Below are 25,621 nucleotides of genomic sequence, written 5' to 3' on the forward strand. Positions count from 1 at the left end.
TTTTTTTTTTTAAATAAAAAGTTAAACAAGTACTGTGCTGGTGTACACAGTGTAGATTGAAAATATTCCATGTGTTAAAAGTTAAGGTATTTTTTTTTTTTTTTCTTCTACCATGGCGTCGATATGGGGGTTCCATATCTTAGTGATCTCTTTATAGACCTGTTGACAAAATCGGAACTTTAAAATGGACATTACATCGAAAAGTGTGTTAAAAAATTCAATGATATATTATCGATTTCTATAGTACGACGAACATTGAGTATTTAAACGTCATAATGAGCTTTAAGTGGGTACGAATGGATTTTGTTGGAAAAAATGTCTAATCATAACTCCGTGCATTAATAAAAACTTGAATTTTTTTTATCACATTGTTACAGTCATCAAAAGGTAAAATGATATATAGTAGAGGATCGCAAAAGAAAATCGGTAGTAACAACAGCTAAAAAGGTTGTTTTAATGTACAACATACGTTTAAAATAAATATATTAACAAAATCAGAATTAGCTGCTAATTTGGAGTTATCGAAAAATCACATGGATGATTTTTTTTTTTTTTTTTTTTTTTGACAGAGAGACGCTTATTTTCCTCCACACTGGGATGGTGCCTTCTAATATGAACGGTCAAGTGGAAACTTCGTTTGCATCGGCATTTCAGCTTCTCTTTAAACTTGTTTCAATTTTGTTAAAATTTCCATTAAAAAAATAATTATCCATGATATCCATTAAAATGACGAGAAAGGAGTTTAAGGAAGGTCCTGCACTGGTAAGAATTTTTTTTTTTTGTAAAATGGCTAAAAAATAACGACTTAAATTTTAATATTTGAAATAAATTTTACTTTTTTCGTAATTTAGGGCAACAAAATGTTAAATGATATTTTCGGCCAAGTACACATTAAGTATTGCATAAACCAGCCAACACCTATAGGTATCGTATCAATCAACGTAGTAATGCACCGGCTTGCTCTTGTGCTTGCTTTCGATGTGCTTCTTGAGATCGTGTTTGTGTTTGCTTCGATGGGAGCAGTAGAAGCACCGGAACCTCGGACTTATGCCGCATTCGAATTTCGCGTGCCGCATCAGGTGGTGCACGTGATAGTAAGCTTTTCCGCAGCGCGTGCACACGTTTGTCTTACTGGGGTTCATCGATCTGTCGATGTGAACGAGCAGCTCTTGACTCGGTACCACTTGATAAGCCGACGCGGTTTGGAACGTGTCGTACATTTGATAATAATCTGGAATGAAAAAAAAAAAAAAAAATCAAAGTGTTAGAATAAGAAATGAAACGGAGATGCTATAAAGTTGACGTGTGCTTGCGTAAAGTTTTTTTTTTTTTTTTGTGATTTCGATATCAAAGTCTGTAGGTACTGCACACGAGGTTGAGGCAAATAAATAAATCAACTGTTAGTTTGGATTGATATTTATTTCCTTCTGTTTTTTATTGTTATTTACAGCGCTACCTTTAATCTGATGTTTAAAACATTCTTAAAATTGTAGAAATCACAGGCACAAACATATCATCATTACATCCCGTTACCCGATAAATTGCTACGAATGTACATTTTCTAGCAACTCTAACAACATTTGGCTACAAACTTTATGTACAAAAAAAAAACAAAAAAAACAAAAAAAACAAAACTTGAATTCACTACCACAGAAAGTCTCATGGTGTCAGTTAGTTGTCATCGTAATAAAAATCGTTCTTTCTACCACCGTGCATCCGAACGAGGTGTTTAATGATGTCGCTTTTGTGCTTACTGCGGTAGCTGCAGTAATTGCAGCAGTATCTCGCAGGTTGGAGGCACTCGATTCTCTTGTGGCGATCGAGATTACGCAAATGCTTGTAAGACTTGCCGCATTGGCAGGAGTACTTTTTTACACTGGCTTCCGGGATAACTTCGATCTGGTAATTGTGGTCGTAGTGCTGCTGCATGTCATCATAGTAACCTAGAAATTTTCTTTCATAAGCCTGTATTGTTCATGTTATCATTATTTTTGTTATTTTTCTTTATGTGCGTGTGTTACCATTATTATTATTTTTTATTATTATTATTTATTTTTTTTTTTTTTTTGTCATTTGGGATTGTTAGACGGAATTGCGGTGCTTCGTTAACATACATACATAAATATGTACGTGATGGGTGGTATTTTGTAATTTAGTCGTACCTATGCTATAAGCGGGTGATCAAGTACAAATAATGTGTAATGTTAATGCTACATTGTTTGAGGAGCAGCAATAATCTGCGTGATTGACAATTATCATGAAATTATTTTTCTTCATTTTTTATTTCCAAAACCACATGAAAGTACACATCGGTAGGGAAAAAAAAAATTGTTCAACGGCCCAGTGTTAGTCCAGGTAATCAATGACATTTCCGATACTCCGATACTTGTGCATTCGTCTTTGGTGGTCGTAAACACTGGATTGTCTCTTGCAGCGGTACTTACAGTACGGACAGCCGAACCGTAGCGGCTTGCCGCACTCAAAGGTTACGTGCCGTTTGAGGGTCACGAGATGCTTGTACTTATTTTTACAGTTTGTACACACGTAAGTGCCCTTTTTACCTTCGGTTTTCACGGGCAATTGATCCACCGGTGACTGGTCATCTTCCGAGTCAATGTCTCCGCCTAGCCATAGTGGATCTGAAAGTTAACACGTTACGAAAGTTAGCGCCATGTTTTCCTCTTTTTTTTTTTTTTTTTTTTTTTTTTTTTTTTTTTTTTTTTCTTATGTGCATTTTAATCTCATCTAGAAACTGTGGATGGACGGATCTTTGAAAAGGATGAAGAAAGTAAGAGATTTTTCACTACGGATAAACTACGAGATATAAGTATTCTACTTTCACTCCAATTTCTAATACCAATACTACTCACTGACACTTGATTTAAAATATCAAACAATCAATCAACAATGTTTTTATGTTTTTATTATCCTGCGTACTTATAGATCTAACTGTTAATATTCTAACATAACTCAGTGGTACAAAAATGTCCATTACAACTATGTCCGTGATTTAACCACATGAAAATTTGGAAGATTTAATTTTTCTTACAGATAAAACTGTTATTACATTTGTATCATTTATGATCATCCTGTTGGCCATTAAAAAAAATGTACATGTTTAACTTGTGAAGGAAAAATTGGCATACAGTGGAAAGAGTCGATGAATTGGAAACTGGTATAGCTTTTTTTTATTATAGCTCTCTTGACAAATGCGTGGAAGTCCACTCGACTTGTAGAAGACCACGGTAATTGTGCAGTGCGTCTCGATATCTGAAAAAAAAAAAATTCATCATCAGCATGATGCATATACATTTAGTTTGATTCCTTAGATGTACATTTCTTTTGAAGATAATAAGTACATACCTTTTGGTGAAATAACGATAATACCGATACATGTGAGGCGTAGTGTTATACTATTTTAGATAAACGAGTTATTTTCATATTATTTACAATGCAGCTGAGATGGTGCTGTGTTGTTGACCATAGTCATGTATTCTGCATATTATCAGGATGGCGTTCTCGAAATGACAAACGTTAATATATTTCTTCTATTTATTTATCATCATATTGTATGGGTAAACGTAATATACATAAGTTAGGATATCATTTTGCTTTCGAAAATCAGGTATTTGCGTCAACATATCCTGCTATTTATTTAAAATATTTAAAAAAAAAATTTTTTTTTTGTCTTCAATAATTTTGACTTTTCACATTAAAATACGTTTTTTTATTGTGATTTTTCTTTTTTTTCTTTTTTTTTGTTCTGTTTCAATTGTTGTGAAAAAATGATGTTGTGGCTTACAGTCATTTCAAATCATTTCTGTATGCTATATTTCTTTACAACAGAAATATGATAATTTATACTAATAACTAGATGTATTACATACTAAATGTGCTAACTAAAAAAATCGATTCTTAGAATTTTTTTATGTTAAAAAAAATTGAAAGTTAAATAATTGTTCGCATGAGAGGGAAGAATAAATTCCAAACATTGAAATATGGGCATGGGAATTGAAAAAAAAAAAAAATTGTCTTGCATTTAATACTGAATAACTTTATTACGTATAATGAATATAAAAAAAATTGTTTAAAATTTACACACTGGAATGAACGGAATAATCGTTGTTTTGTATATTTAAACGGTATTGGTGAATTGCAATGACGTTAACATGCTCAACCACAAACCTTTTGATTTTCTCGTGTAAATATGAACTGGAAATTTTTCCACTCGTTTAAAATTCGTGATTTGAAATTTGAAATTTGAATGATGAGTATTTTGTAAAAGTGATCTAACACTACGTAATTTTAATGCGATTATCATATCAAAATTTAATCATGATGAAAAACCAAGAGCAATCGCAGCTCAATTGAGTGAGTCGCGGATTCGAATCAGGTTGGAGATGAGAGATTTTTAAAGTTGTTTTCTGCCGAGATCTGTATCGAAACCTCGCATCCTTTTTTTTTTCATCATTGCAACAAAGAAAAAATGTCGATATTATTGATCAAAGCTGTTTTTTTTTTTTTTGCCACTTCGATAAAAGATTCGTATCACTACTGATTCACATTATACTTATGACACGCAATAAAAAAACATAGCCAATAACTTAACAATGGACAGCAAGCAACACACAACATACGGTAAAATTGTCAGACAAAACACTCGATCTCTGACTTGGTGAAATAAGTTCGTACAGTGGGCAGCCGGTGAGTTTGTCAAAGGTACGAACATACATGAATAAGACTAGATTCGTTGATTGCAAGAAATAGCACATCAGTCAAGCAACGTCGATGAGTCATCGCGAAAAGGTGGGCAAAAAAAAAAAAAAAAAAAAATAAAGTGTAGGCTTAGCCGGCATCTTGAAACGCATCCTCCTGCTTTGGGGCGACTAGATCCCTCGCGATGTCCGGCTTCCTCTCGCCGACCCCACGGGCGTTGTTTTGGGGTGTGACCAAATTGTTCGAGTCCTTGAGATCGACGTAAGCGACCTGCTCGCCCGCGTGTCGCGTGCGTATGTGGCCGTAAACGTTGTACGTGCGTTTGGTCACGTAATTGCAGTACGGGCAGGAGAAACGCGGCTTCCTGTTGCACACGTACTTCAGGTGTTGGGTGAGGTTGTCGTGACGGTTGTACACGCTCTTGCAGTTCGGGCAGGGGAAGGATTTTTCGAAGTTCGGCTTTTCGCCTGCCCCGCGGAGTTTCGTTTTTGCGGCCATGTGCTTGCTCGGATGGTACGGGTCGACGGTGGCGCACGGGTTAACCAAGTCCAGGCTGACTTCGAGGTGCTCCATTTCGGAAAAGGCAAACAGCTCCCAGTCTGAAAGGAGAAAATTACATTTTGAAGGTCAGTCGGGAAATTTTAGAAGTTATTGGTTATGGCCATCGTGTTGTGCAGTGCATGGGTTAAGTTGGAGGTGCTTTGTTACTTTTGTCGAATTTTACAAAAATATCGGGGGGTTGGGGTTGATAAACTTTTTTTTCAAAACAAAACGAAAACATGTTGGAATTTATGTGCGCTATTGACATTGAATTATCGAATAATTTATGGAAAAAGATCATTTACAAACCGTTATTTTGTAGACAGAGTAAAGTAAAACACCATAAAACATGCACGATGAGTTGAAAAATCTGAATGTACTATCTGGGAAATCGTAATTTCGTGTAACTTACCAAATTCGTATACGTTTACATGGAGATATTCCAGCCAGAGCAACAAAATCAACACATTTTTATATTCAATTGCTTGAATGTTTTTATTCATACAAACCGGCGTGCTATTTTTTAATGTAACGTACATACAACGATATATATTTTTATATACATAAAGATTCCTTTCAAGTTTGTCCAACTGATTGAATAAAGCCTTTTTTTCATTCAACAAATCGTTTTATACAATTCAAGTGGATATCACTAGTGCTAAAAGTACAATTAAATCCTTGATTAATTTGAAAGACATTGAAAGAATGGATTTCAACGTGTTATTCACCTCGTGTAATACCACGTACGTACACACGTGTCGAACTAAAAATTTGTCACAAAAAGTCAGTTTTTCTTAATTTCAACAAATCATTTTCAACACGACGAATAAAAGTGAGACACAATACTCCTGATGAAAATTCCCTTATGACCAAATCCTCCAACTTGAGTTGAAGACACTCACTCGAGCTTTTTCCCCCTCGATTCCTGCTTAAAAATCTATACCCTTCGGTGATTGTTAATAATGACGACAAAATCCAAAAAATACCATACATCGAACGAGCAAAAAATACCATACATAATAATGACAATAATTTGTTTTGTACCTGAAAACTACGAACCAAATAACTATGTCTACGAACGATAATGACAAAAAGTACCGTGAATGTCTGAAAAAGAATAATATCCTAACTAAACAACGGACACTTGGTCCATCCGAAGTTTCATGACGTCGATGTAGTAGGCCCTCTCTCCCACGTGATTATCGCGGACGTGTCGATAAGTGTGGGAGGTCTTTTTGCTGCGGAATTGACAGTACGGGCACTTGAATCTGGGCTCTTGCATGCACTCGTAGCGTAGGTGCCTGGTGAAGCAGCCCTTACGCGCGAAAGCGGCGGGGCACCTCTGGCAGAAGTACTTTTTTTCCCCGGAGCCCCTCTTCGCCCCATGTCTTCTTCTGCTCCCGTAGTAATTGCTGCCGCGGCTCGTGCCCTGCTGGTACACGAGACTCTCGTCGTTCACGTCTATGTAGTAGTAATTGGCATCTGAAATAAAATGTCGCGTCATTAGATCGGGCGGAGGAGCGGCCAACGGGACGTTATACTACTTATTGTTAGTCGGAAAAGAGGTTGCGACAAGATGCGACGATTTTTTGCTGTTTATATATTTATTATTGTTATTATTTATTTTTTTTTTTTCATTGCTCATGATGCGTTATATGGTATTTCTGTAACAGTGAGTAGAAGAAATGACAGTTAATTCCTTGCGTACAATGACATGGTGCACATCGCATTGTCACACACAACGATACAACGATGAAATATACATATACAATCAAGTGCAGAAAATTTGCGTGAAAACATTAAAATCGTCCCCGATGATGTTACGATGGAATTCAAGTGCATTTCAACTCCGTGGGGGTGCAAAAAAATAAAAACATCCTTCTCTAGTGCACGCCGAAGAAAGTTGGGGAAAAAAAAAACGAGCCTCCAATTGGCTGACAGTTTAACGTGAACTACAGAACGATTTAGTCATGGTGCTGCGCCTCCCTGCCATACAAGCCTCCTCGGCCTTCACGTCGACGCAATAGACTTTCTGGCCGTCGTGTTTCGCGCGAATGTGGTTGTAGATGCACGAGGTCCACTTGGTGAGGTAAGGGCAGTACGGGCACTTGAATCTGGGCGATTGGTTGCACTCGTAGCGGAGGTGTCTCGTGAGCGAGCCTTTCTCGGAGAAGCCCGCGGGGCATTTCGGACACGGGAAGAGCTTACTGGTGCGCGCCCCCGGGTGTTTTCTGGGCTGTTCGGACCTGCTCGAGCGAGCGCTTGGTGGTAACCGCGTCACGGATCTTAGCCAGTCTGAAAATTTGAAAATTTACCATGGTTAGTTCGATGGTTGCAGGTGTGGTGAGGCTGACACCGCTCGTTTGGTCAATACTGTACAGTTGAAAAGAAGGACAAGTACAATTAAAACTGTTTGTATAAAATAAGGGGGAAAAAAATACTTTTTATTGCTACTCTGTTTAATGCGTCATGCGTGTACACAATAGTTACAAAAGTAAAGGGAATCTAGTTTTCAGTCATTTCTTCAAGACTGCAATGTTCAGTAAACGTAACGCTTATAAAATAACAAAGTATTTATTTTATTCTTACTCAAGTGAATTGTACATCATTAGAAAATGGTAATCATTTTGTTCCAGTATTTATTAGTTGTACAAAAATATTTTTTACACAAGTATTGATTTAAGTAAGCACACATATTGTGTAAACACTTTGTACATTTTACACGGTAACAGTAGTTAAAAATGTTTACATTTTTATTTTTTGATAACGATCATTTTTATTGATTTACAATGAGTTGAGCTAAATCTATTAACTATAGTAAACAAACAGAAATATAATCAAATATCAGTGTATAATTTTAAAAACGCAAAAGAACATGTTATTAAAAGATAAGTAATAATCCAATCAAAAATATTTTTTCAAAAAATATAATTGGCACTTTTTTTTTTTTTTTTTTTTTTTTCTAGGCACAACTGCTGATTAGATAATAATGGTGAAGGTAAAAAGAATGAAGAATATTAATAGTACTAACAAAAATAAACCTTGAGAAAATTAACTGACTGGGGACTTTGAGCAACATACCGTTTGTTGTTCTATTGGGAGTAATAATACGTATGATACCAAGCCACCATAGTCTAAAACTTTTATCAAAATAAAAACAGGCAACTGCTTAGCCCTATAAAAATATTTTACTGCAATAGGCACTTTTTATCGTTCTCTATAGTAAACCAGGTAGTGGGTTAGTGCAATGGACATTTATTTTTATACGTTTTTGTTTTCAAGTGGTGATAAGGACTACTCATCAAAATTCATCAAAACATATGTTGGACACAACCAGGTGGGTGGTCATTGTAATACATCATATTTGGTTTCGCACAAACAAAAACTGTGGAAGATACAATAAGAGTTGCTCGCGACGTTACAACAAGGCACATGAATTTCCCGCAGGAGCTGATGTCGTTCGCTCCTAAACCTTGTTTTTATACCCCGTGTGTGACAAAAAGTACGCGTCCACCCAGCAAAGTGAAAAAATCCTTCTCAATCCTGCCGAGGCTCGGCCAGGGGCTTGCTCGTCACGCACACGTGATCGTTCCACAGGGTAAGTGCGAAGATCTCCTCGCATGGGTGTCCCCTCTTGACATGCGAGTGCACGTTGCTGACCCACTTGCACCTGTAATCGCAAAACGGGCACTGGTAGCGGGGCATGAAGGTCTTGCCGCACTTGCGGCACGAGCACACATTCTCGTCCACCTTCACCGGCGAGGGCTTTTCCTTGTACGTTGGTTGCTTTTTTGGCAAGTAGTCCGCTTTATTGTAAAACTTTCTGGTGTTGGGGGTAACTTTGGACGAGTAGGTCTCGTCGAAGTACAGCCGATTCGGGATGACCCGGCGCTTGCCGTTGCGCCGCTCCTCGAACATCTTCATCCGCTCGAGGCTGTAATTTTTTCTCGGCTTGGATTTCGGCTCGATTTCATCTCCGTGATTCTCCTCCTCGGAAACTGGCTCGATTTTTACATCCAAGGGTGGGGAGGGGATGCCTGAAAGCGAAAAACCTTGTTTTAGGATTTTATCCGCCGAAATGGGCATTTTTTTCGGATCGAGAGAGTAGCCGATCAATCCCAGTTAGTAACAAAGAATATTGGAAAGAATCAAAGATGAAGAATTAATACATCTATGATCGTTAGTCGATAAGCAATCAACACTAATTTATGATTAAGGATTTTTTAATTAAAAGAAAAAAAAAAAGAAACTTTTATTTATTCAACAAGACGTTCTTACACTAAGGATTACACACGTAAGAGACAGTCACAGTACAATGTTTATTTATTTATTTATTGGTCTTTTTTTCACCTTCACATTTATTTTCAACTGCCATATTTTTGGTTATCAACATTGACCATGTAAAAAAGTAATTACATCCCGTGTGTCTATATAATTATCCGCAGGTAAAAAACATTGCTTCGTCATTGGGGGCGTAAACTGCGGGAATAAAAACTCGAGTACTGCGCATCGTTTGTTTGTTTGTCATAGAAATAAATATAATTTTTTATAGTAAGAAATAAAAAGCTACAAAGGTAACGAGCGAGCATCTATACAAAGACTATATCTTCATTTCGAGGAGCGGTGGGGTGACTCGGCGCTCCTAAAGTCCTGACTCGGAAGGCCGAAAATCGAGTCCGTGGACTTCGGTAGAGCAAAACCCGGGCTGGTAACGGTCGGCGACGGTGTGCTCAAGTGTCGCTGGGCCGGGGATACCGGGGACACGCTCACCAGTGACAACGGTTTATTGGGGTCCACCGTTTTGAGGTATTCCGAGAAGGGGTCCAGCCTTCGGTGCCGGCGTTTCGTCACCTTTGGCTTGAGCTCGGCCTCGTTCTTTACTCGGATGCTCCACGGACGTGGCTTCGGCTGCTGGTTCAGGAGCTTCATGAAGTTGAGCTGGTCGAGGGTGGGTTCCTTCGACACGCCCTTCGGGCCCTCGTACACGTACCCTCCGGACATCAGGGGCTTGAATATGTTGTGGAACTCGTGATCTGCAAGTGGAACAATTCGAGGAGGTTTAGCGTTGCTCTCGGAAAAAGATCGACGATCTGGTAGGATGATTTTTCTTTTTTTTTTTTTTTTTTTTTTTTTACCATTTCAAAAGAGTTAGTGACATTCGTTGATGCGTATTAGTCTTTCTTTTTTTTAAACTTTTGTAAACATGTTAGTAAAGAGGGGAAAAAAGGGTGTAAAAAAGGGAAACAGCAACATGATTACTGGTTTTTTCGTTTTTTTAATGTTTATTTGCCTCTTACACATTTAAAAAATATGGTTTCTACTCCTATCGACTTATACCTAATGGTAATGCAGCATACTCTAGATTATTGCGAAATAAATCAACATATCCATGGGCCATCGAAATCATACAATCAATAATGCATCTCTCAGTCTTGATATTTAGCGTAAAAAAATATATATTTTTTGAAATTAATTTTGTTACTTCTACAGCACTGTTAATAAGTACTTATCCATTGTATTATTCGAGCTCTTAAAACTTAATTCAACAGTTAATACCATAGGGTTTATAAAAAGTTGTTTATGATGATTTTCTTCAAATCGGATTGTTCTGTTGCATGAGGTCTATGACGTAGACAGTTTTGTCGACGTGGCGTCGGCGTACATGTGTCCTCACGTTCGGGGAATGCTTTGTACAATACGGACAATAAGGGCACGAGAATCTCGGCAAGTGCCCGCACTGAAACTTAAGGTGGTTGTGCAAATTGTTTTTTCGGTTGAAACTCGTCGAACATCTCGGGCACGTGAAACGGTCTTGGACATTATTAGTCGACACCTGCTGACTCGCTGAAACAAAAGTTTTTAACCTTTCGTTAGTACGGATGCGAGAAAAAAAAATCCATTGCATGCAATAATTTGAGAGTGTAAAAAATGCACCGTAGGCACTGAAATTGATTGTGTAAATTCGTACGACCAATTGGCAGAGAAATTAATTTTGTATGTACTTGAGAAAATATTACTCAAGTTTTTTTTGATTCCGTGGTTTTTTTCATATGTACAAGTGTGCAAAGATTAAGTTAAAAAATTAAATATTAGTCTACAGCCATGATACTTACTTTGTGGAAAAACAACCTTAAACACACAAAAAATAATTTAAAAAATTTTTTATCTGCAACATTGGTTAAAAAAAGCATACAATGAGTTATTTATACAAAAGTTTATTTCTACGGTTATAATGACGTTACAACTTTACATAATTTACATCGTTGTGCTTATCAAGCATAAAGCGTAGGAATAAAAGTGAGTAAAAAAGTTTTATTTTTTCTCGTTGTGCTGTAGGATCGGTTCAACTTAAAAAAAAAAAAAAAAAAAAAAAAAAAGACGGTAAGTCACAACACAGTTTTATGGTCGTAAGATAAAGTTTTATCAAAAATTCTATAGAGCGTGGACTAGAATTAATTTTGGCACGCTTATATAGCTAACCCATCTTCGTGTTACTTAGTATAATGCATCTCTAATTTATCGTTATTTCAATTATTTTGTGTACGATGGTTTTGTAAGTAATAGTGTGTATATTTGTAGTAATTACACGCCCCTGTAACAACAAAATCTCGTTAATCGTATACATTTTTCGTGTAAATAAAAAAAAAAGACATGAAACGAAATTTGTATTTTTGTTTAATCCAAAGAGACGTGCAGAAATATAACAGTTGTACGTTTTACGATTTGATCTTTCTCTACTTTTTCTCCTTGGGTTTGAAGTGCACCAAAACTGCCGGATCGTGAACAGCAGGTGGAAACACCGCATTACTTTTGAGATGAACGTGCTCGTGATCGCGTAGGTGATGGCGATGCTTGAAGCGCTTCTCGCAGTGGGAGCACGGGTACTGAGCTTCGACGCCGCACCTGAAAAATATCCGTAAGATCCGGCACAAGTTCCTCTCATTGGGTAAGTTCTCGGGTTAGCTCTTATATGCGTGAGAATGTATATATGAGAGTACTCGAGCCGTAGATGACGCAGCAAATTGCAGCGATGAGTGTAGGTGCGCCCACAGCGCTGACAACCAAACGGTGGTCCTTCGTCCGAGGTGACGGCCGTCTCCGAGGAAAGTGGATCTGAAACACGGACCGAGACATTTTCAAGACCTTACAGTCAGTGTGGGAGGTTGAGAGGTTCATTTTTGTCTTCCCTTAAAAATTTCATACTTTGTGTTATCGTTTACGAATGTGTTGTGACTGAAGTGGAAAAGTGTGTTTTTTGCTGTCAGATAATCACGTGTGAAGAACAAGAGAGGTGCGACAGTTTTTCACACGCGAAGTTGGAAAGTATATATACCTATTCGCCCACATTGTTTCGGTTACGCGGACAGGAATAAATTGGGGTACGTTAGAAAGAGCACAAGCGCAAAATGGAATGTACCACAGACTTGATTGGTTTTTTTTATCAACTTGGTGATTTATTTCAAGGACCATTAATCGTACATCATTTTTCAAGACGAATAGCAATTCATACCTGTATTTTCTATTAATACTTGGCTACCTCCAATTTTTGCTTAAAATTCGGCGAGAAATTGATCATTTTATTCTCACGCTCACTTGAATTAATTTAAAAATACTACCATGTGTCGAGCGTTAAAATACAGCTTGACGCTTAGTTTTGATGGATTTTAATTTATGTAGATTAATTTTTACAAGGGTACATTATCATTGTAATTAAATTAACGGTACAGTTTTACGTTTTACTGTAAAAATTGTAACTTTTTTTAATATTATGACTTTTGAATACCAATTTCCCACTCAAACGATAAAAATAAAAGCCATTGAAAGTAAAAAACAAAAAAAACAACGAGTTAAATACTTCATCGTTTCTGATGTGTACGCATATGTAGCGCCAAATTATGCTTGTGCTTGGATTTCTTGTGACATATGGGGCACTCGAACTGCGGCTCTATGAAACATTCGTACTTTACGTGTCTCTTCAGGGAATGGGATCGACTGTAGGACTTTCCACATTTTGTGCACTCAAAACTCGCAGATTCACTCAAAGCTGTGCTCGCTGTTGTTGGCGTTGTTGGATCTACAAATTTCTGGGGTCCATGATTAGTGGCCATTTCATCCCTGGTCATGAGATGCAGGTAGAGCATTTGTTCTGGGTAGAGATGGACCATCGGTTTTGCACTTTTCAAATCTGCGAACTCGCCTAAAACAAAAGGCAAATAATTTGTCAGGTTTTTATGACTCTTTACATAATTAATTGCATTTTTTTTTTTTTTTTTTTTTTAATGGTTGAACGATTATTGGATGCTCTGTAAGTCGACTTAAAATCAGCTTTGCACAGTTTGAAAAAAAAATGTCGTCAATAATTTATGAGGCATGTGTTCTACAATGAACTGTCATCATATATCAACCACGTCTCCAGATATCTTTTCCATATTCGGGGGTAAAAGTTGTAATTTTTCTTCCTCGTAGCAAATCAGTAAAAAAAATTTTTTCATACTATGTGTTATTCATTTTTTTATTTTTTTAATTTAATTTTCCTTGATAAAAAAAATTAATTTTTTATTTTAGTAAGAATTATATTGGTAAACTTTAGATGATTTTTATTTACAAATACAAAATTAAAATTAAAGTAAAAATAAATGTTATTGTCACCATGTTTTGATGGTAATTTTATATGTTCTTTGAGATGTAAAAAATTTTTCCTTTTTTTTGTCAATAACTAATAAATAGTTTTTTTTTTTAATTGAATCTATTTGTTAAATTAATAAATTCTGTGAAATGAATAAAAAAGGAGTCTGATTATTGAGAAAAGTTGTAAATAAAAGATGCACCTAAAAAATTTTAACAATGATTTTATTAAATAATTGGAGAATCTTTTTTTATTTTTGTTCGCAGCTGCTATAATCAAGATTCTTTAAGAAATAATATCGGTATTATGAAGGAAATGATGACAAAAATATTTTTAAAATGTAGGTAAGAGGATGAGGATATATGCTTTTTTGTCAAAGAAATTTTTTTATTTTTTCTAAATAATTAGTTTTAACTGCACTCCATGGTATGAAGGTTTATAATATTCTAGTAACAAAAAATCCATCCATACTACTTTTTATTTTTATTTAGTAGTTTTTTTTTTTTTCATATCAATTAATAATTTTTCAACTAAAACCGATTACTGTAGAAGAAGCAACAGTATAAAACTAAGAAACCTGTACATCAAAAGTTTTTGCTCATTTTATGATTGATGTATGAAAATCATGTACCATTCATTTGGTAGTGTTTTCTTATTATTTAATAGTTACAGAAACATTTTCAACTGCCTTTTTTCTATGAAGGATGAAAACCATTGTCGTACCAATTATAAATAAAATCAATATGTAAAATATGAAAATATATACAAACGATAATAAGCGGCAATAATAAACACCAATCACCAAAAATGTGTATTCCTAAAATACAAAGCACATTGCACTCTATCAATTGCAGTACCGCAGTGATTGATTTTTTTTTTCTTTTTTTTTTTTTATTAAATTTTATTTAATAAATGTTTTACAACAAAATACTGATAAAAAAAAAAAAAAGATTATGCATATGTATAAAAGAAAGCACAATTAGTTTAAAAAATGGTTCATCAACTTTTTCTTTTATTGATGTCCAAACAATAATTTAAAAAAATAGCATCAATGTATGCCACCAGAATTGAATCCATTGTATTTTTGAGATTTCCTTTATGTATCCAGTTTAGTCCTTAGAACGAGTCATGCATTATTTTTTTCATCACAATAAATACAGACGCATCATTTTCATATTTCAAATATCAAAGATGCATGGAATATGGCATTGATATCCAACTAAACTAAAACAAAAATATCAATTTGTTAATAAAATATTGTTGAATAAAGGATAACTGGAAATAAAATTCTAAATAAGTATTGAAAAATATTTTTATAAATGTATTATTTACGATAACAGTGGTTACATAAAACTGAAAAGAGGTTTATAAAATGTTAAAGGTGTACACAAATATTTGGGCAGTTGGTACCAAAAAAAAATTTCACATTAATTTTCAAACGGTCTTTTTATTAGAATGTATTGTTTTAAGTACAACAAACAATTTTAATTGGATTACTTACTAGATGTAGATAATAATCTTTTTTTCAACATATAAATATTAGCAACTCTTATAGCTTTAAATTTAAATAAATGACTATACACCCTTTATTTTTAATAATAAATTATGGAGGGAAAAAAAATTTTTGCAACAAAAATAACAAAAAACAAAAACTACTGCAATATATATACCCTGTCTATCATCACCATAGGCTCCATTATAAGGTGTGTTACATTTACATGCTCTCATTGTCACGGTAAGCCGCAGACTTCTCATGGCACTTGACGAGATGGTTCTTCATTTCGTACCTGTACTTGAACTTTTTATGGCAAAAGGTACACTCGTACTTTCGCACTTTGTTCCCGCAGTCGACTCTCTTGTGTCGCTTCAAGCTGTCCTGCCACTTGTAGCTTTTCCCACAATCCGAGCACTCGTAGTGATGAAGCAAGTGCGGCTGCTGCTGGAAGAGCAGCTGCTGATTGATCATCATGGGAGTTAACTCTTCATAAACCAGTTGGGGGTAACCGCTCGAAGGTTGTTGGTGGTGTTGATGAGGTTTGGAGGTGCCAGGGGCGTTGATGGCGATCGAGTCGGCTTTGAGCTCTTGCAGGGACAGGAGCGGGTCGTACATGGGCTTGGTCAGTTGCAGCAAGGAGCCGCCTGTGAAGGGAGAAAACAAACAAACAAAAATTCGTGGGTTAGCGAGGCGAGTTATTTACGACTGTCGTACGAGGGTCGTTGTCTCCTTCGAGTTTCAACGATTAGGTTTTCATAGGATAGTGGTCTTACGCTTGTTATTCTTGATAAATACTTACACCATTTTTTGCAGTGTCTTGTGCTACTCAAAGAATAACATTAAATGCAACGACTAGTTATTACAAATAGTACAGTTGTTTTAAATAATAAAACTAATCAAGAGGATACTTTGGAGTGGAGTACCATAGTCGTGGGGGGGGGGGGGTGTCACGAAATAACTACAAGGAACGTTTTGCTATATATTATATTTTCGTTGTTTTCTATTATATTGGCACTGAAAATATCGTCATATCAAACAATTGGTTTTTGAAAAATCAGCGAGTACCATAATATTTTTGGAAAGTCATAATACGATTTACGGTACGTAAGTTACATTAGCTTGTTTGGTTGTATATTTATTCATTCACACAAAACGACATGCTACATTTTTTGCGAAAGTCATCAATTATTACGTTGACTGAATTGTTAACAGTGTGGCATTTTATATGATTCGAGATTTCAATGCTGATGATGAAAAAAATGTTACTCGACGGAACTGGATTCTTATATAAAAACTGTAAGTGGGAAGCTATTTTCACAAGAGATCAGACAACTTTTCTAATTGGAGAATTTTACGAATTGACGTAACTGAGTTCTGTCAATTCTGCACTGTGAGATGTAATAACAAAAAAAAAGTAATACCGAAAAATAACAAAATACGACTTCATCGTTTCCACCTTTTAAGGTGTACTTTTAAGGAACTTTGAAAAAAAAAAAAAATGTTTCTCGACAACCGGATTACACGTTTGAGTAAAAACCACCGATGAAATACTTTGGAATAACTACAACGTAACTGAGTTCTGTCAATTCTGCACTGTGAGATGTAATAACAAAAAAAAAGTAATACCGAAAAATAACAAAATACGACTTCATCGTTTCCACCTTTTAAGGTGGTTCTTCACGATGGTGCCGTATCAAAGCGACACGGGACCCTGTGATTTTCTAATTTTCGATTAGCGTATTATTTGCAACATAAAATATGTTGTACTGGCACTTGAATATAATATCATTGCATTTACATACAAATAAACAAGCTAATAAAGTCAGAGTAAGAGTTGTAAAAAAAATTTTTTTTGACGCAAGGTTCTGAAAATGGCATGTACGCTCCTACTCAAGCAGACGTTGCCGCAGTTTACACGGCAGACATTTCGTTTACGATTAAATATCGTATACTAATTCCCTGATCAGCCCAAACTTTTGTTATATTATTAGAAAGCTGAAAAGTTCTTCTTTCACTGCAAACTTTTTCTATTACGATCTTAAGTCTACTTTACGAGATATTACATGATATCGTAGTATGGAAAAGTAACCTACATAAGAACACATGTTAAAAGTGCATTTTTTTAATGACTTGTTTTCAAAAATTTGCCTGATAAAGGGACTTGAAATTTTAAAGAAAGATGCCTTATAACTTTAATAACAATCCCTCCAAATTTCCCTGTAAGTTTAAGTAAATGGGTTAGGTGAAGAACCACCTTAAGGTGTACTTTTAAGGAACTTTGAAAAAAAAAAAAAATGTTTCTCGACAACCGGATTACACGTTTGAGTAAAAACCACCGATGAAATACTTTGGAATAACTACAACTTTTCACACTATCGAGTATATGTCACGGAAATACATAAAGTACAACGTAATAACGATTAATAGTTGAAATGAAAAAAAAGAAAAAAAGGCAGCCCCTTTAAATCGTGGGCTTGTCCCTGAAGTGTTCCTCCTTGTGGAGCAGCATGTCATTCAAGCAGGAAAACTCGACGTCGCAGATGCCGCAGATGGCAATCTTGGTTCCAGGACAATTGGACCTCCTGTGTCGGCTCAAGCTCCCTTTGCTCAGGTAAACCTTTTTGCAGATGTGGCAGACGAAGTACATCGACTCCATGCGCTGCTGTTGCTGGTGGTGGTGGTGCTGCTGCTGCCAGTGTTGCTCTTGCAGTTGTTGCTGGTGCAGCTGCTGTCGGTTGATCTGGCTGCAGATTTTTACGTGACTGTTTAAGTAGCCGAGACGGTGAAATGCGTAGCCGCAGTGGGAGCACATGTATTTCACCGCGTCCGAGTTTTCCTTGGATATGCGGTAACCGACGCCGGACAGGGGCATCCATCCTTGGGTGTCTAGGAGATCATGTACCTCCGAACTGCTGTCCTTCGAGTCTAAAACAGATGGTTGTTGCATTAGTTTAAACACATCTTTTTTTATGGCTTATCTTATGTAGAGTAGGACGTGGTTTGTTTGTGACATTTATAACCGATTCCACATGATTATTTGATCGATGTTGAAATGAGTAAAATATGCATGAGAATTTTTTTTTTTTTTTTTTCATTCCACATGTATAAGGCCTTTGTGTATTTTTTCAATAACTTTATTGTGATACATGAAATAATGTGTGAATTGTAACTCGGTATTTGCTTGATACTTGCGATGCACTTCAATGGAGAAAAGACAATTTCGTTGTTGGGCTGTAACAATAAATGAAAAGAAAAATTATTACAATTTTTTTTTTTTTTTTTTTTTTTTTTTTTCATGTAATCATAAAATAAAAGGTATGTATGGTAGAATGAAGAACGCGGAAAAATTTATTTTTTTTACTAATTTATTTTTACGATACAAATGGCGTATTATTATTTAGGTACTTGAATCAAGTGTACTATTAAGCTTGAAAAATTTTAATTTATGATACATTTATTTTAGTACAATATTTTGAAGACAACGACTCTTAGCCTAACGGATATTATACTAATGTTAGAGAAAAAACATTCAAAACTATATTTGGTGATGCAATTATTTATTTTACTTGCGTGAAAAATATTTTTTCCCACAACTGTTGTAAATTGAACAACACATCTTGATGAGCACAAAATAGGGAATCTCAAGCATTTGTGAAAAAATTTTAAGAGTTACTGTAATCAAAATGTATATTGCTATTGCTTTTTGAATTTTCGTGGAAACAAAACAATTTTTACGGAAATTGGAAAACATTTTTCTATAAAAATAAATATACAATATAAAAATTTATGGTACACTTATACAAAAGCCTAAGTACTAAATTAACGACAAAATGAAAATTTTAAGGCTTACTGTAATCATTTATCAATTCCAAAATTTGTACATAAGCCTTTCTTTCGATTACAAGTTTCGATGAAAAAGTGGCTTTAAATGATAAAGTTAAAAATTTTTTTTTTATTTCATTTTTTTTTTATACCACTTCAAAAAATAGTTTTTCTATTTCATTTCACTGTACGTTATATATTCACAATGTTTGAAAAATAAAAAATTACTATAGCTTAGTTCACTATTGGACAGATTCGGATTCTTCAGCTGGTTTTGAAAATTTAACTTGAAAAAACACTCAGCTGAAGAGTCTTCGTTGCTGTATATGTTTTTACCTCACAGTAGCGCTTATGATTGATTAAGACATTTAATTAGCATCACTCTACTAGAATTACAAATTTACTTTGAAAAAAAAAAAAAAAAAAAAAAAGTGAAAAAGTGTGTTTTATAAAATTGTTAGAACAGTCACATAAACAAAATTAATAAAGAGTTTTTGCAAAAGCAAAATTACAATATTTTTATGGCACTTAAAGTAAGTGAAATTATAATTATTATTTGGCTTTTGTTTTAAATTAACTTTTTTCATTCCTTTTTTTTTTTTTTTTTTGTTACAAAACTCATAATCCTAGACGCAAACGTGACGTGGTTAAATAATTTTTAACTTTATTGAGAAAGGCCAAAAGTAACTTTTTCAAATTGTACCTATACTATTGTATATCGATGTAATTAATTAATATGCACGCAGAGTCATAAAAAGTTCTGAGCAATGTGTAAAAATGCACATGTATAAATATATGTACATGGGTTCAACGATAGCCATAATTATAAAAAAAAAAAATCTCAATCAAAAAATAAAAATCTATGACGTCGAAAAAAAAAAAAAAAAAATGTACAAATCTTCGAACAGCCACAGTTGTATTTTCCAATACGTTTCATCAAATTTCGAAATTAACATCTCTTACCGAAAATAAAAAATCTTTTTCGATGCGTCTTATCTTTACCAAATCGAAAAAAAAAAAAAAAAACCCACGCTTACCGCACTTACAATATCGCCAACCATAAAAACTCCCGTGTTCACCAAAAACATCGCTTCTCGTTGGTAAAATCGAAGCGACAAAGTGATATTTTTGAAACAAGCCCGACAACCGACACAGCTCACACACACTGACCCAAAACGGACCGCTCCAGCGAGGACGCGCGGCAAACGAAAAGTAAAATGAAAAACAAATGAAAAAGAAAAAGGAAAAAAAAAAAAATAAAACACCGACGCGAGAGAGTATATGAATGATGGTTTACGCGGAGGCCACCTGTTGCGGCTCGGCCCGCCCACGCTTGCCCCGGCGCCGGCGCCCCTTGCCTCAGGACGGCGCCGTGGCGAGCCTCTGCTTGGGCTCTTTTTTCAGGGCCTCCTTCTTTACCCCGTCCTTCTTAACCACCTCCCTCTTGGCCGGCTGATCCGACTCCCGGTTGCTCCTGCAGTAGAGCTTCTCATGGCGGCGCAGACTGTCCGTGCGCGAAAAAGCCTTGGCACACCTCGGACAGTAGAAGCGCCGCTCGGCGTTGCCCCGAACCGGCTTGCCGGTCTTTGCCCCGCTGCCCGCGGCCGCCCCCGAGACCGAGCTGAAGGTCTGCAGACTGCTGCCGCTCGCCGTGAGGAAGTTCTCCTGCCAGAGCTCGCTGCTCTCCGGGGGCGTGGGCAGGTAGAAGTTGTTCATGTCGACCTCGAGGAACTGCTCGGGCACCATCGGGTCGTCGAGGACGGCCTCGACCTCGTGCTGCTGCTGCTGTTGGGGGTGCTCGACGTTGTCCTCGTCGGTGGCGTCGGCCAGCCACACGCTGGTCAGCATCGCGTCTTCTGCAAAAGAAAGCAGAGCACGTGGGGTTAGATCGGGCGGCGAAAGGGCTCGCGAAGCGCCGACCATGGCGTTCCCCGTATTCTCCCTCTTTGTCATGGCAGCGGATCTTTTTTTTTTTTTTTTTTTTTTTTTCATTCGCCAAAATTGCGGCAATTTGAAAGCATTGTATTTTAGTCCATGACAATCGATACCTCAAAGAATACGGAGAACGCACTGCCGAGTGAATATTGTGTCTCTCTTATAACGTGCTAATTGTGTTTGCAAGCACAGCGACTGCGTTAACTGGTAATCGTCATTGTGACTGTACTTTTTGGCCTGACACGTGATAACAACCATCGAGATCGAAAGCAACAAAAAAAGTAAACAATTGTTTTTTTTTCTCTCTCTCTCCCTCTCTCTTTTTCTTTCTGCATACAGAAAATTTATTGAAATAGCCTTACATGGGGTGCTCGCGCAAATTAATGATGCTTAACATTTTTGTGTATTCTTAGCTCCCAATGTCGGTAAAATTTTTTCCCGCACACAGTGCAGAGGTGCTTAGGTTGCAAGCCACATTCGGTATTCTGATGGCGAGTCAGTGAGTTCATGTACTTGTAACCTCTGCCACACTCGGCGCAGAAAAAACTTTGCTGCGCGTACGGGGTTTTGCTTTTTCTCACGCGTCGGCCCGTCGGTGCTCCATGTGGGATAATTTCTCGAGTCGCAGCCTCGCTCTTCACGCTCTTCTCGAGCTCTTCCCCTGAAATGATAACGTAAGTATTAGTAAAATCCACGAAAGTATCGTCGAGGACTGCTTGCATTTTTTACTGGTAGACAAACGTGGAGGGTCTTGGGGAACGGGATCTAAATACTATTGGCCACACAATTACAGGAGGTAATGATTTAACCCCACGATTGTTACGTTATTCAAAAATAACTTTATTTAAAAGTAACTTTTACTAACATACAAATAAAAGCGCACCACAGTTACAGCTGTAAATAACATTATCTAATTCATTTTTTTTTTTTTTTTTAATTGATGAGCGACAAAAAATGGTACGATTAAAAACGGTACGTGCTACGCCAGATTATAACTACTGCATGGAAACTTACATTAAAATTAATTTTATTGTAGCATTATGTACAAAAAAAAATAGTACAGTACTATCACCTAAATAAACAATGTAAAATTTCGGAATAGCCTAGCGTAAAAATATTAAAATAAACGAAGATGGTGAGCGATCGCGATTTCACGGTATACAGATCGCGAATCGAAGTGTAGAGATTCCTACTCTAGAGCGTTCTTTCTTCGTCCCGCGAAATTCATCTCATGGCGACGTTTCTCCGCTTGCAGGTGAGCAAGTGCGACTTGAGCACGAACTTGTGCCTGAAACGTCTGCCGCAAATTCTGCAAACTTCCGCGGGAAACACTCCGCATTCCAGCCTCTTGTGCCTCGAGAGGGAAGTCGAAGCCCGATACGATTTGCCGCAGCGGTCGCAGATGTGCTTTTTCTCCATTGAAGTGTTGGAATCGACGCAGCGGACAACCGGCTGGGGGTTTTTGTAATACGGCATTAATTCTCCAGACGGCAGCAGGAGCGAGCTCAGAATACCTGAAATTTTCAGGAAAATCGATCGTTAGAAAAAACACATTTGGCTTGGTGTCATTTGATTGTTCGTTTCATTGAGAAGACTTTGGAAGTTTTTGCGAAATAACTAATGGGGAAGCGAAAAGTACCGGTGGGTTCGCTAATGAAATATTTTCGAGGGAAAAAAAATTTGTAGAACTGAAGGTAAAAATGTTGTCGAATCAAAAGTAAATAATGAAAATAACAATTATCGCAAAACTCCTGATATTTACTGAAAAAATTATTTCATTGGAGACATTTGCACCCAAATACGCAAATTACGTTACTATTCTAACAGAGATTAAAAACATTTTTTTTAACAACTTCGTTTTTTTCTTTTTCAGTGAATGCAGTTTATTTTTATTATTGTAGTAATGACTGTTCACTTTACTCTACGCTAATAATTAATTACTGTAAAATTCGTATACTTCAGACAATCGTAACATACTTGTGAATTCAAAATATATATATGTATATATTCAACTACAGTAATCGTCACAGGACCTTTAATAATATATTATTATTACATATTCCTAAATTAATAATGATTTCCAACAATTAAATACTTTGTGTGATCACTCCCTTTCCACTATCACCACATGGCACATCGTGCTTATTTGCCGTTTCACTGATATAAGAGTTAATTAATGTGAAATAAAACTATTTGTTACTATATTAATTAGTAAGTAATGAATATTTACGAAGGCATCTTTCAAACGCATGACCCACTCAATTATATTTTTAATAATTTAGCAAAGAATCTGACAAAAAGTATCTTCATTGTCTGTTCTCTCTACAGTACAAAGCCAATGTCTTTCCGTACAATAAATTTTTTAAACCCTCATAACGATTCAGTGACGATGATGTTTTTACTGACAAATGTATTTGAAATAATTTTTTTTTTTTTTATTGGTGGTGTTGACTTTATATTCATTCATTGCACCAAGTACTTCACTGTAGATGTTGTAAGGCAGGATTATATATTAAAGTTGCACCTCTGAAGCTTACAAAGATGACAACAACATGAAAACATGGTTTCAATTATTTAATTTTTGATAGAGCGCCAGTGTTACGTGCAAAGGGTAACAATAACTAAATTATGTTTTAACTGCTTTTTGGCAGAGACTATTTACCTCTACAACAGGCAGTACCGTCGCACCAATCGTCAAAGTCGAGGACGATTTCTGTTGCTCCAAGGTAATGTATCACTGAAATATTCGCCAGCCTGTACAAATGATTCAAAGTTATTCGTGAAAGGTCGCTTGATCGCAGAAATCAAGGGTGGAAGAATCAGCTTTGTTTTTACGGTCGTCGAATCGTTAACTAAACCACCAACGTAAAAAATAATGGGTTTTTTCTTGATACAGTAACGAGTAATTTTTTCTTCTAATTCTGTACTAACGAGATAATTTCAATTGATTTATATTCACATTTTTTAATATATGTGCAAATGCACTGTAGTTGGTAGTTTATTGATCTGCCATTTGTGACGAATCAGTGGCTACTTCTAGTCGTACTCCTTTTTGAACCAACGTCATTGCCTATTAGTTTGTAGTGATCTGAAATAAAAAATTCATGTTTTCTGATTTAGCTTTTAAAATTGTAGTAATAAGGAGGGAGAAATTTTTTATTGTGTGAATATTTATTTATTTTTTAATATATTTTGTAAACATAAAAATAAATCTTGTAAGCATGTATTGATTTTGTTGTGGATTTTTGATTATTGCTTTCTTTTTTTGTGCACTTGGAAAGAAAATCGTACCTTTTTTATGCAGTTGATTATGGATTACATGAACATCATCACTCCCAACTGCAGACCTAAAATAAAATTAAAATCATAAATACATCGAACAATACTAGAAATAAATAATTTTCTCTTGTTGGCATTAGTTCCAGTCAAACATTACCCCATTTTTTAAAAACAAGTGCTGGTTTCTGTAAAAAGATATAAAGTACGTTAATTTTTTAATATTTATCAACAAAACATATTCAGATCATTATTGTAATATACTTTATTTAAAACCATTACAAATTTGACCAATTCAGATTAAATCAAGTTATTTTTTAACTACGGAGAATTAAAATATTGTAAGGTGCTAACACTGTGATACAAAATAAATAATTTTTTCTTTATGCATCTTGTAACATGAAAATAAACAAAAATATTTTTTTTAAGTCCACATCATACATATTTTCTACAGTCTACATCTAGCATTTTCTCTTTTATTGAAACATTGGTCAATTAAAAAAAAAATAAAAATAATAAATAAATAAAAAGATTCATACTCGGGGAACAAGCAGATACAGAATTATCTTTTTACTGTTTCATAGAGAAAGAGAAAAATTAATTTAAAAAACTATTATTACGTATTTTTACGATGTTTATAAATATGCATAAAGATTAAAAAGTTTTTAAATGTAACAAAGTTAAGAAAAATCAAAGGACAAGAAACATACCAACACTTGTGAGGTAATTAAAATGAATTCTAGGATTACTATGTCTTACAAAAAATACGGATCATTTTTTGGTCATTTAAAAAAGATTTTAACGTATGATGCTTTGAAACAATCTTAGTCAAATTCAATAACAAAAGTAGGTATCTTTGAATGTAAAGCTCAGAAATGGTTATGACATGCAAATTTTAAATAAAATATGTCAGGTATGGTATGATAATTTTTAGTTAAACGTTAAAAATCATTGTTAACGTCAACTATATCTTCAATCGTATATTAAGTCTAGGATTTATCAATTGTGAAAAAAGGTCATCAAACATGGCCTTAAATGATTAGTAGCTCACTTTTTCCGGCATCTTTAAGATTCACTACTTTTCAATACTACTCTAATCTAAAAAAATTGAGTTGTTTAATTGAAATTAAAAATGTAGAATTTTCGTAAACACTAAGTGAGAAAATGAAAAGTGCTGGTGGAAAAAAAATTCATAGAACTGCAAGTAAAAA

At 35.5% G+C, this 25,621-nt stretch overlaps 2 protein-coding genes across 9 annotated transcripts in view; both read right to left on the bottom strand.

The window, feature by feature from the left end:
* The window catches only part of LOC106645527 (uncharacterized), a 207,548-nt gene that overhangs the window by 41,503 nt on the left and 140,424 nt on the right, over positions 1-25,621 (bottom strand). Inside the window, exon 7 of one of the 8 annotated variants that reach the window (XM_089590545.1) lies at positions 8,779-9,293. The exons of 4 other annotated variants lie outside the window; for them this stretch is intronic. In XM_089590545.1, the coding sequence (XP_089446671.1) occupies positions 8,794-9,293 (500 nt within the window). In that variant the 3' untranslated portion in view covers positions 8,779-8,793. Of the gene's footprint in view, positions 1-8,778; positions 9,294-9,849; positions 10,290-15,581; positions 16,022-17,823; positions 18,303-25,621 lie in introns of those variants that run through there. 3 more of the 8 variants (XM_089590549.1, XM_089590550.1, XM_089590547.1) reach the window with 3 other exon arrangements.
* On the bottom strand, positions 4,824-6,385 carry LOC149375082 (uncharacterized). The gene is made up of 2 exons (XM_089590558.1): positions 6,355-6,385; positions 4,824-5,315 (listed from the first exon to the last, which is right to left on the bottom strand). The coding sequence occupies exon 2, from the start codon at positions 5,287-5,289 to the stop codon at positions 4,846-4,848; it is 444 nt and encodes a 147-aa protein (XP_089446684.1). The 5' UTR covers positions 5,290-5,315; positions 6,355-6,385; the 3' UTR covers positions 4,824-4,845.

Source organism: Copidosoma floridanum, unplaced genomic scaffold, assembly GCF_036245765.1.
Source record: "Copidosoma floridanum isolate Cflo_tuat_1 unplaced genomic scaffold, Cflo_Japanese_pri ptg000012l, whole genome shotgun sequence".
Lineage (NCBI taxonomy): Eukaryota > Metazoa > Arthropoda > Insecta > Hymenoptera > Encyrtidae > Copidosoma > Copidosoma floridanum.